Raw genomic sequence first — 13,043 nt, 5'->3', positions numbered from 1 at the left:
ACATCAATCTAGTAATAGTTTTCGCTCAGCGAGGTGTTACTTATTGGTCCTAAAGGGGTAAGGTACACAAATAATTGTGAGTACATGTTAGTTTTGGTGAAACTCAACGATATAAGTAAGGAGTCCTTTTATGTCGTGGCAAAATCGATAGGTTTACCTAATAAGTTCTTAGACGTACCTATTAACCAAGAGTAGTTTCTAGACTATTAGCAAAAGGCTTTTGCTTACCTACATATATATATAGTTTCTAGACTATATATATATATATATATATATATATATATATATATATATATATATATATATATATATATATATATATATATATGTAGTATTAATATATTTCCATACCGCTACAATCTATTTAAAAAAATTATCTAAAAGTAACACCAGGATGATATGTGTCACTTCCGTACGATAATTTGTCTTGCACATTTTTTACTGCCAAAATTAAATAAATGCCTAGTAGTAAACATCAATTAATAATTACTCCCTAATTTCACATGTAGTTAGTGGAGTAGGGAAAAAAAAGGTCGTCGATAAAATATCTAGAAAATCATAAACATATTTTTTATTATATAAAAAATCCTACTCGATATTATTTTACCAAAAAAAAAAAAGAAAAAAAAATTGATTAAATTTTTAAACTGAAAACTTTGAGGAACTAATTTCTTCGAAAATAGGTTCTAAAGGTATATCACTACTTTGGTGGACCTTGATTTGATATAATATATATTCCTAATGTTTTCCTCAAAAAAAAAATTCTAAAGCTACAACAACGTATCTAATTCTGAATTAATGTTTAAATTAATCCCTAAAATAAATGAATCAAGTTTTGCAAAACAATTTGTTTAAATTTTTGCCTATAAAATTTAGAGATATCACGTACTCCCTCTGTCTCTTTTTGTTCTTTACGTTTTCCTTTTTGAATGTCCTAAAATGTTTTTTACATTTTCTTTTATAATATCACATAAATACTTTAGCATTCTATCAAATTTGTGTCCAATTATTATTTAACCAATTAAATTCATTTTTGTCATTTAAACTCTCACACTTTTTCATTGGGTGTCCCAAAATGTTCTTTACATTTTCTTTTATAATGTAAATTTTTCTCATTTTTTCAATATTAATTAGAATTTTGATAAAAGTAAAACATTATAAATAAACGTAATTTGCCTTGTTTTTAAATAAAAAAATAGAGGAATCTCAATGCACATTAATTAGTCGTTAAAACGCGTGAAAAATACCAAATGTAAAGAACAAAAGAGACCGAGGGGGTAATTATCATGATTGTTAAACTTAACTTATTTATTAATAATATTTCTTCAATTTTTCCTCGAAAAAGTGAAAAAAAATATTAAAATAACAAGGTCTAAACGTGTACTGTACGTACGTAATATGACGTACACCATCCTTAATTGACCAATTTTAACTAATTATGTTTTATACAAATTTAAAATTTTACTACGACATTATTTTTAATTATTATCTCATATTTTGCAATCACATATAACAAATTCAAATAAATATTATTTTCTTACAAATATTTTCCAATTACAAATTATTGTTTACGAATAATTAATTATCCGATAAACAAATTTAGTAACATCCATTGCGTTGCACGAGTCCTAAACTAGTAAAGTCACAAATTTTAAGCGATGGACTAAATCAAATTAATTATTTTTATAGTGTATTGGATCAAACAAATCCAACCTGAAAATCTCTCAACGGATACCCAAATAAAATAAAAACAGAAAAAATAGTTTTCCGTCATTAAATATTCTAACGCCATAATTCTGAACGTCAGATACTATCTGCAACTTCTTCTTATTCCTAAATACAATCCAATAGGGATTGTTCTTTAACTCTAGAAAAGAGAACTTGTATATCCCTAACGAGTGTTTCCCAATTCTCTATTTTTCTCCTCTTTCCGAAAGTTAAAATTCATATATCTATCATTTTTTTCCGGGAAAATTTGACAAATACAATCTAACAAATTCTATATTTTTCAATTACAACATCAAATTTCTAATTTTGTCAATTATGACCTTAAACTTATTCATTCATTTTAAATTACAATTCAAAGTCATTTTCCGACAAAAATCACTGGAAGATAATATCATAATGTCATTAACAAAAACAATAGCATAATTTATATAAAAAAATATAAATATCATATCATTTATATTTTTAATAACCTTAGGACATAATTTTTCGGTAATTTTTGCCTCAAAGTGACTTCGTGTTGTAATTTAAAATGAATGTATAGAAGTTTGTGTTGTAGTTGAAAAATTAGAGAACTTTATTTGGGTTGTATTTGCCAAATTTGCATTTCTTTCCCTTGCAGAAGAATGTCTTTCCATTTACAAATTATTGTTTACGAATAATCAATATTACCCCGTAAACAAATTTAGTAACTTCCACGTGTTGCACAAGTAATGGCGGATCCAGGATTATTTAGATGGTGCATCACCATCGTCCGTCAACCTCGTATAATTGAATAAATAAAAAATCAACGCGTGATTAAAGAATTTAATATCTCAAAGTAGTTAATTAATACTCCGTACAATTATAATTAGATTAAACAATCCAATTTTGTTAAATAATTTCCAGGTAAGTTAAAGTAATTAACAATTAAACAATAAATAACTTTAATCGTTTTAACATCTAAATTGCATAGAGATTGGGCACGTGATCGTAAACGGAACGATGGCAAAAGCAGGAAATAATTGTCAAAATTTAACGGTACGGTATCATAGTAACCACTAAATGTATTTTTAAATCAAAATTAATAAAAAATACGGATATTTCATGAAATGCCCTCGAGTTTTTCCATAATTCACCAAACGCCCATCAAGTTTCAATAATTCATAAAATACCCCTCACAATTCGTACAAATACCCAACATACCCTTACTAATAACGGACCGTTAGTCTGCCGTTAGCCAAGTTTTCAATTCACCCAAATGCCCCTATTCTGAAACTTATTTCACCAAATGCCCCTATTGTGAAACTTTTTTCACCAAATGCCCCAAACTTAAATATAGCTATTTTGATGTTTCAGCGACTAGTTTTTGTGTTTGAAAGGTAGTTGTTGGTCACGGTCGATTATAAAAGCCCCTTTGCTGAATGGTTCTTGTAAGTTAGATGTTATTTTGATTTGCTTTGCTAATTTCATAAGATTTTTGTCATGAGTTTTCTTTCAAAATCATCATCCACACCCAATGAGTCCACATATATATTAGAGTACCTACCAAATTTTGTTATTGTGGTAGGAAATTTGTCATTCGAAGCTCTAATACAACACTCAATCCACAAAGGTTGTACTACAAGTGTGATCCTTGAAACAATCTGAGATGGTGAAAGGGAGTAGTTGAGCAAAAAAACAAGGGGCAACAACACGAAGGACAATGCGGGGGAAGCTTAGACGAATGAGAAAGTATTGAAAACAGGCGAAACAGTAAGATGCAAGAAGAATTGAAGCAAATGAAGAAGAAACTAAAACAACAACAAAAAGTAGTCAAAGTTGTAATACAAATGGGGATATTGATGTTTGTAATTTTACTGTTTGTAATCATGAAGTAAACACAAGTAATGAGAAACAAATTCACATTTCATAAATAATTGATGTTGCATAATCTGCACAAAATACCAAAGTGGGAAGGATTTCTGTTTTTAGCTTCACTTACAAAACATCTTTGCACCAACTACATTTAATGTTATTTTCTACTCAACGAATATGTGCAAGATCACAACAGATGTGCAAAAAACTACCCCAAAAAGCATTAGCAGCTATCCAGAAGAGCTTGTGGAACACCACTTCAACCTCCATTCCTACCACAATAACAAAATTTGTTAGGTACCCTAATATATGTGGAATGATTGGGTGTGGAAGATGATTTTGAAAGAAAACTCATGACACAAATCTTATGAAATTAGCAAAGTAAAGTAAAATAACATCTAAAATACAAGAACCATTCAGCAAAGGGGTTTTTATAGCCAACCATGACCAAGAACCACTTTTGAAACACAAAAACTAGCCGTCTGAACATCAGAATAGCTATATTTAAATTTGGAGAATTTGGTGAAATAAGTTTCCTAATGGGGGCATTTGGTGAAATAAGTTTCAGAATAGGGGCATTTGGGTGAATTGGAAACTTGGCTAACGGCGGACTAACGGCCCGTTATTAGTAAGGGTATGTTGGGTATTTGTACAAATTGTGAGGGGTATTTTATGAATTATTGAAACTTGATGGGCGTTTGGTGAATTATGGCAAAACTCGAGGGCATTTCATGAAATTTCCGTAAAAAATATCATAATTAAAAGGTAGAAATATATATCCAATGAGTTCAAAAAAAATTGAAAATATAGTTTTCAAAAATAAAAAAGGGTAATCATGGGAACTAGTAAAAATAAATTGGGAGAAAAAATAAAATAAAATAAAATAAAATAAAAGAAGAAAAGAAAAAAAGAAAAAAGAAAAAGGATAAAAGAAGAAAAAAAGGAAAAAAAAGTCAGAAAAAGAGGATTTGTATGGCGACTAGGGGTGTCAGCTGTTCATATTTATTTTAACTAGTATGCTATGCACACAATGCGTACAACTATTTTTAAAAATCTAATTTGATATATACGTAAGTATTTTCCAACGTTTTATAAAAAATTTAACAATTTTTATAAGTGTATTATCGACATTTTATATGGAAACCTAAATGCTAAGTTATTAAACTAAAGTTTAATCATAATGAACTAAAATAATACTTTAATGACTTTCTTCTCTAATTTGTTAATTAAAACATAGTCCTATATACACGCTAAACATTCTTAAAAGTATGTACATTTTCTAAAACATGTAAGAAAATTTATTTAAAACTAAAGAAAAAAATATACATATTTATATGTAATAAAATCTATTTAGTAATTATTGTAATAACAAATTAACAAAAATAAACGTAAAAGATTGTGTTTTTTAATTGTTCAATTTTTTTTTTTTGCGTTTTTGCCACAAAGTGCTTGTATAACCATATAAAATTAGGGTATGGTTAAGAGTAATACTAAATTTAATTTGTATTAAAAAAAACGGTTTTTTCATGAAATACCCCTGAGGTTTGCAATAATGCACCAAATACACCTGCGCGTTTCAAAATTCATAAAATACCCCTAAAGTTCCGTACTGTTCATTAAATGCTCCTGGATTTAACGGACGTTAGCTTGCCGTTGGTGACGTTTTACCAATTTGCCCTTAATTGTTGTTTGGCGCGATTTAGGTAACAATTGTGACTGAAATTCCAAAAAAAAAAAAAACTTCTCAACTTCTCTTCTTTCTCTCTCCTTTCCCCTGTTCTTCAACCCTCATCAATTCTACTGTAACTGACAAAATTCTGGGTAGATCTTCAAGAATTTAGTGAAATTTGTTGCGTTCTCTTTTGGCGAGTTCGTGGGTGTTCGTTTGGTGAATTCGCGACAAAAAGGGGGCAACTTGGAGGCGATTTAGAGTTTCGGGTGCAGTGGACGAACAAGGGCCCTTTTCCTAGTTGGATTATCTACTTCAAGGTAATAATCCCTTCTTCGCTGATTTATTTTGCTTGTAAAGTACAATTTTTTCGCGAAATTGATTAGGGTTAGGGTTTTGCGAAATTGTCAGTGATTTTTTGAAATTGTCAGTTGAGATTAATTGATTGGTTAGAAGTTAGTTATTCCTTGGATTTGTTGTGAATAATTGTTTGGTTAGTTGTAAGTTGTGATTGTGACCTGTTGAATTTCATTGTGATCATGATTGTGGTTGTTTATTGATGAATTGTTGTTGGTTGAATCGAAATTCATGTTTTTTTTTCTTAAATTTTCCCTTTAGGATGACTGCAATGTGGTGGTTATTGCATCATGGATCACATAGCTTTGATGTTTGAGCAAGAGGGTTGCAACAAAGATGATTGGACCTTTATCAGTGACAGGATGAAGGTATATGTTTATTTTGCTCCTTTTTTGTTTCAATTTTATAATATTGCAACAGATATGATTGGCCTAAAATGAACATATTCTGTGTAGGGAGTTGACTTGGCAGTGAGAGATACTTTTCCTAGAGCTACTAGGAGAGTTTGCTGCCAACACTTGTACATGAATTGCAAAAACAATGGATTTAGTGGATCTGCTTTCTTCAAACTGTTTTGGATAGCTGCAAATGCACACAATGAGTATGTGTATGGTAAAGCATTAGAGAAGATCACTGCTCATGATCCAAATGCTGCTGCATACTTGGACACATGCCAGGAGCAGTGGTCCAGGCATATGTTTGACCCTGCTGTTTGTTGTGATCACAACACAACAAACTTTGTGGAGTCATTCAATGCATGCACAAAACCATACAGAGACATGCCTGTATTCTCATTGTTGGAAGGTATAGCTCACCACTTCATGTTCTGTTCCTTTATTTTGTGATGTTTGTGATGTTCTGTGTATAATGATGTATGTTGTTGTGTTGTTGTACATCAATCAGAAAGTGGTGTATGGAGAGGGTTGGGGCAAGATTTGACATGGCAATTGATATGGAGGATGGTCAGTTGACTGAGTATGCCAAGAAAGAGGTGGATGAAAGAACAGGAGAGTCTAGGTTCTGCTATGCTACAGCCTGTGGTGGGGGGGAATTTGAGGTCAGAGATGCACATGTGAACTTCCCCATCAGGTTATCAACTAGAAGCTGTGGGTGTGGGAAGTGGCAAATTTCTGGAATCCCCTGCAAGCATGCACTCGGGGTGATTTATGACCAAAGGCTGAACCCCATTGATTTTGTCTCCCCATTCTTCAAGTCTGCTGCATACAAGCTTACATATGCAGACCATATTCACCCCATGTCAGACCCAACACAGTGGCCTGACTTTTCTCTCCCTACCATTCAGCCTCCAGTCATCAAAAGACAAGCTGGCAGACCTGCTAAGAAGAGAAAGAGAGGACCAAATGAACCCAGGAAGGGGAAGAGGAACAACAATGTGAAATGTGGAAAGTGCAGGGAGTTTGGTCATAACTCAAGGACATGTAAGAATGGAGGACCAAGCACTGGACCAAGCACTTCAGCAGCAGCAGGAGCAAGTACATCACAAGGGGGTCCAAGGAGGAGGAAAAGAGCAAACACATCAACTTAACCATGCACAAAGTTAAAAGTTAGTCAGTTTTTGGTGAATTGTAGGTGCACAAAGTTAAAATAGCTTAGGCAATTTACAGTTAGTATCACTTTTTGGAAAGAACACAATTGCTTAGACAAGATGTTTTTGTGCAGTTTCAGTGGCATTTGTCCACTTAGAAATCAGTTTTTGTAAAGCTCATATGCTTAAACAAGTGATGTTATTGCTTGAAATTTGTTACAACTCTACTTCATTGCTATCCAAATTAGAAATGCAAACATTATTACACCAATTTTTATTGCAAACTTGAATTGTTGTTTCTGTTGTTTCAGTTTCTTCTTCAATAGCTTCAACTCTTCATGCATTCCCCTGCTTCCTTCTTGCATTCCCCTGTTTTCTTCTTGCATTCCCCTGTTTTCATCAGCTCTGTTTCCCTTGCTTTGAGCTTCATCAAATGTCTGCTCAACAAAACCTTTGCACCACTTGAAATTATCACAAGGATCACACTTGTAGTAAAGCTTTTGTGGATTTTTAGCCGTTTCCGAGCTCCTAATTGCAAATCTTCTCCCACAATTGCAGTTTTTATTTGGAACTCTTAGGTATGACAAATTTGGGATGGAAGAGGATCCGGTTTTTGAATTAGAACTCATGGCTATTTAGGAAATAGAGGGCTAAACATGGAGCAAGTCAAGTGAACAACAGCCTTACTTATAGGCAGCATGAACATAACGGCTATATTGAATTAAAACTAGCCGCTGGATTCAAATTATGAAGTTTGGGTATTTGGTGCAAAGAACTTTACAAATAGGTGTATACTATGCAAAACCTTTATATTTAGGTGCATTTTATGAATTTTAAACATGACTTAACGGAGGACTAACGGAAAGTCATAATAGGGGTATTTGGTGAACAGTTTTGATTAAATAGGGGTATTTTATGAATTTTGAAACGCGCAGGTGTATTTGGTGCATTATTGCAAACCTCAGGGGCATTTCATGAAAAAACCGTAAAAAAAATGTAAGATTGAAGGGATGAATTCCAATTTTTGCAAATGCCTTAATAATTTCTTTCAAGTTTGCTATAAGAATTAAATTAAGTTGTTGTTGACTTTTGGTTGTCACGTGCATTGAAATTTCATTTTTTACAATATGACAATAATTATGTGTTATTAGAATTATTTTAAAACTTATTAATTAAGGATATTATAGTCTATTCCATAGGGGACACCAAAAGGCCATTTACTAAAATGACCTCATAAATTCCTTGTAAAATAGAGATATATATCTTATATGCAAGCGATGCATGCAAAATTATTAAAAACTTAAAATTGTATTTTTACTAAATATTGATGTATGGGCGTAAGCAAGGATCTTATACATACTACGTGCAACTATATTCTCATAGTCTTTTCTACATAATCACATCTTACCATTCATATGGATGGAAAATAAATGCCATAATAATTTCCTAGTTTTATAGAAAGTCAAAGTTCTCCAAATATTAGACCATTAAATTTAACACGTATGGGGATTAGCCCATAATGTTGGCACCAAAAACTTTCCTAATTTGTTATTCATTTTCAGTTTTTTAAAATGAATAAATATTAACAGGATGTTGCTAAGTGTCACAGTGTATTTTGTTTGGCGAGAGCGGAACTATAGGCGCTTCCAATATCAGAAGCAGGACATCAATGCCATTGTTCATCAAATCAAGCTGCTTGCTTACACTAGATGTCTGCAACATAGGAAGCTGAAGGTGTTAGTCCCTTAGTTTCTTACTGTTTTGCTGTGGACTGTTGTGTTGTCTTTTGGGTTGTCTGTTGGCTGTTGTTCAGTCTGTTGGTTGTTGTTCAGTCTGTTGACTGTTTGTGTTTTCTCCAGGTTGTGTTTCCTTTGCTTTGAAGCTGGTTGTAGCTTCTCTGTGTCTGTTATAGTTTGTACTCTATTGTTTTGGTGGAAATATATTCTCTCTATTTTACCAAAAAAAAAAAAAGAATAAATATTCAGATTTTTAAATCAATAAATAATAGTTTTTTTAATTAAATTAAATTGTGAAATTTTAGAGGGTAATTTAGTCTTATCCTAGGGGGACACCAAAAGTGGTGTTACTGAAATACCCCTCAACTCTTCACTTATATAATACGGAGTAGAGATTATCATATTTTATTGCTCAGTCATCTTTCTTTCTCCTCTCTTAAAAACATAAAACGCAGTATTTGGTTGAATACTTGAAGGGGAAGAAGCAAGGTACAATAATGGCGAATTGGCAACACATGAATTGTAGATATGTCGTCCCGCTGCTCAAGAGTCTCGAGACTCATGTCTTCCTTACCTTCAATTTTTTATTTTTTTTATTTTATTTCGAGTTTCATTTTTTGTAAAAATAATGATGTGTCACTTGAACCATCATGACACATGACCCACCACTATGCACGAGGCCTAAGCTTGCACGGTCACAAATTTTAAGTGATGGACTAGATTAAATTAATTATATTTTATCTTGTACTCCTATACAGATCATGAGACTCTCAAATAAATTTATGGACAATATATAATCAACCACAATTATGAAAATTTGGATTTGAACATTTGAAGACACTTTAAAAAGTAAATAAGGACTGCGACTAATTTTGAGGAATACTTTTACATTTTAAGATTGTTTTTTATTCAAGGGCAATTAATTGTACATGCATTTCTAATGTTCTTGTTATTCACTTTCCTGTGATGAAATGACATAAATATGTTGCATTTACTGTTAGCATTATAGATTGTAATCTAGCTTATGCATTGTAATGATCAATAAGATGATCAAATAACAAGACTGCCTTGCTGTTACTCTAGCTGATGAGTCAGCACCTATGCTAACTGATTCTTCAAGAATCAGTTACTTGTTATAACTGATTGTAACAAACAGAAGATTCTAGACTTCTGCTCTCTTATATAAGCTGTAATATGCTGATTTATTAATACAATTACAAAATTCCTATTTTCTGAAATCCTAAATCTAACATGGTATCAGAGCAGTGTGCTCGTTTCTGAAAAATTCCGCAGAAATTTTCAGTTGTTTTCAATTGTTTCTGATCTTTTCTTCTCTGAGAAATCGATTTGTTCTTCTCACTGTTTGAGAAATTGTTCAAATACCTGCTGATTGCTTCAATTCTGAGTTGATATCTTCGTGTTTTGATCTGGAAATTCGTATTGCAATTGTTTGCTTGTTGATCAAGTTTCTACAACATTCATTTCTGAGATTTCGGTTTTTGATCATTGAAAATGGAAAACGAAAATCATAGCCAGAGAAGATCAACTTTGCCTCCTAATCAAGATCCTGCAAGCATCTTCTACATTCATCCATCTGATGCAAATTCAGTGCAGCTGATTTCATTCAAGTTCAATGGTGAAGGCTACACAAGCTGGAAGAGGTCTATGCTGTTGGCCTTGTCTGCAAAGAACAAAATAGGTTTTGTTGATGGCAGCATTGAGAAGCCAGATCCTGGATCACTTGAATGCAAGGCTTGGGAGAGGTGCAATGATCTGGTTTGTTCTCTTATTCTGTGTAATCTTGATGAAATCATTTCTAAGAGTGTGATGTTCCTTAAATCTGCAAGAGCTATTTGGATTGATTTGGAAGAGAGATTTGGCTTTGCTTCGATGGCACAAATCTACTCACTAGAACAGAAATTGTCTGAAATCAGTCAAGGAAACAAGACTGTTTCTGAGTTTTTCACTGAAATTAAGTCGATATGGGATGCAATTGAGGAAGCACACCCTATGCCATATTGCACTTGCAACAACTGTACTTGTAATGTGACTAAAAAATTCTTTCAGAGACAGCAAGAAAAAATGGTAATGCAGTTCATGATGAAGCTGACTGATCAGTATGCAATTATAAGAGGCAATGTTTTGATGGTGCCAGAATTACCAAAGGTTTCAGAAGCTTACAGGCTCTTTGCACAGGAAGAAAGACATCAAGAAGTTTCTCATACAAACAACTCTTCAGAACCAGTTGCTTTTGCTGCTGAGAAAAGAAGGTTTGGGGGAGACAATTGGAATAATAGAAACAAATCACAGGCAACTGGTTATCAAAGAACAGGTGCTAATAATAAGCAAGGGAGAACAGGTGCAAATTACTTCTGTACCAATTGTCAAATTCCAGGGCACAACATTGAGAGATGTTTTAAGATAATTGGATATCCACCTGGTTTTCAGTCTAAAGAACACAGAACTGCTGCATTATCTCATGATAATCATTCTGGTGTTGAACCACCACCATTGCCAAAACCAGAAGCCACTCCAGCAATCACAGTAGATCAGTATCAGCAGTTGATGAGCTTATTAACTAAACAACAACAGAATGCAGGAGCTGGAACTGTCAATCAAACTAACAATCTAGCTATGATGGCAGGTAATCTTTGCTTGTTATCTCAGAATAATTCTAAATGGTTGCTTGATAGTGGTGCTTCAGATCATTTTTGTCATGATTTGTCACAATTTTCTGAGTATAAGTCAATTGAACATCAAGGACAATGCATAACTATACCAGATGGAACTAAAGTGGGAGTGAAACATGTTGGTTCTGTACAACTGAGTGATGATATTATACTGAAAAATGTTCTTCATGTTCCAAATTTTAAGTATAACCTGATATCAGTTCACAAGTTGTGCAAGGATTTGGATTGTGAGATTCATTTTACTCACAATAAATGTTTTGTTTGCTGCCAGAAAGGGAGTTTGATTCCTCTTGGTGATGTCAGTTCTGGACTATACAATGTTGGGGAACAAGTACCACCAAAAACAACTTCTGAGCAGTCTCATACATGCAACACAGGTTGCTTATCAGTTGTAGATAATGCTAAGTTGTGGCATCTAAGACTAGGTCATTTGCCTTTTAGTCAATTGAAGTTAATAATTCCAGATTGTGAAGTCAAAAGTTGTATACAAGATACTATCTGTCAGGTTTGTCCTGTGTCAAAACAAACCAGACTTAGCTTCCCTCATAGTAGTATCAGTACCTTAGCACCTTTTGACTTGATTCATATAGATGTATGGGGTCCACATTCTGTAAAGACTCCTACAGGGTGTAATCAGTTTCTCACTATAGTGGATGACTATAGTAGATTCACTTGGATACATTTGTTGAGAAATAAAAAGGATGTTGTTTCTGTTATGACTGATTTTTTAAACATGGTGAAAACACAATTTGGTGTCATGATTAAGTGTATAAGATCAGATAATGCCAAAGAGCTGTGTGAAGGTGATATTAGGAAATTGTGTCAACAACATGGCATTTTGAGCCAAACAAGCTGTAGTCATACCCCACAGCAGAATGGGGTGGTTGAAAGAAAACACAAACATTTGTTAGAAACTGCTAGAGCCTTATACATTCAATCAAAAGTGCCTGACAGGTTTTGGGGAGATTGTGTTCTCTGTGCAGCTTACTTGATTAACAGAATGCCATTGAAAGCTATAGATCTCAATACCTTATTACAGAATGTATGGGAAGCTACCTAATCTGGATCACTTGAGAACTTTTGGTTGTTTATGCTATGTTTCCACCTCTAAGGTTGGAAGAACTAACATGGATTACAGGGCCACACCCTGTGTTTTTCTTGGATATTCCACAACACAGAAGGGTTACAAGGTTCTTGAGGTTGATACCAATAAACAGTTTGTCACCAGAGACATTAAATTTCATGAAAGACATTTTCCTTTCCATCTTTACCATAAACACAAAACACCACTCTCAAACTATACCAATGCCATTTATCTTCCTGCTATTTCTTCTCCCCCAACTTTTGATACACCAGACTTCACTACACCAGAAACCACTTTTCCATCCAATGACACATTTTCAAATTCTCCTCTCATCCCAGATTCTCCCATTTCTCCATCACCCAACTCTTCACTTGATTCCATCTCTTTTTCTGACTCCAAT

At 33.2% G+C, this 13,043-nt stretch overlaps 2 protein-coding genes across 2 annotated transcripts; both read left to right on the top strand.

Moving 5' to 3' along the window:
* Positions 1-5,877: 5,877 nt before the first annotated feature.
* Positions 5,878-7,133, top strand: LOC130465572 (uncharacterized). The gene is made up of 4 exons (XM_056834385.1): positions 5,878-5,955; positions 6,043-6,297; positions 6,363-6,391; positions 6,491-7,133. Exons 1-4 carry the CDS (start codon positions 5,878-5,880, stop codon positions 7,131-7,133), a joined length of 1,005 nt encoding a protein of 334 aa, XP_056690363.1.
* A 3,875-nt stretch (positions 7,134-11,008) lies between these two features.
* LOC130466084 (uncharacterized) lies at positions 11,009-12,578 on the top strand. Its single transcript, XM_056834814.1, has 2 exons — positions 11,009-11,513; positions 11,831-12,578. The coding sequence occupies exons 1-2, from the start codon at positions 11,015-11,017 to the stop codon at positions 11,854-11,856; spliced, it is 525 nt and encodes a 174-aa protein (XP_056690792.1). The 5' UTR covers positions 11,009-11,014; the 3' UTR covers positions 11,857-12,578.
* Positions 12,579-13,043: the final 465 nt, after the last annotated feature.

The sequence above is a fragment of the Spinacia oleracea genome, chromosome 1, assembly GCF_020520425.1.
Source record: "Spinacia oleracea cultivar Varoflay chromosome 1, BTI_SOV_V1, whole genome shotgun sequence".
Classification (NCBI taxonomy): domain Eukaryota; kingdom Viridiplantae; phylum Streptophyta; class Magnoliopsida; order Caryophyllales; family Amaranthaceae; genus Spinacia; species Spinacia oleracea.
The sequence above is the reverse complement of the archived record's forward strand: the minus strand, read 5'-3'. Positions and strand labels throughout refer to the sequence as shown.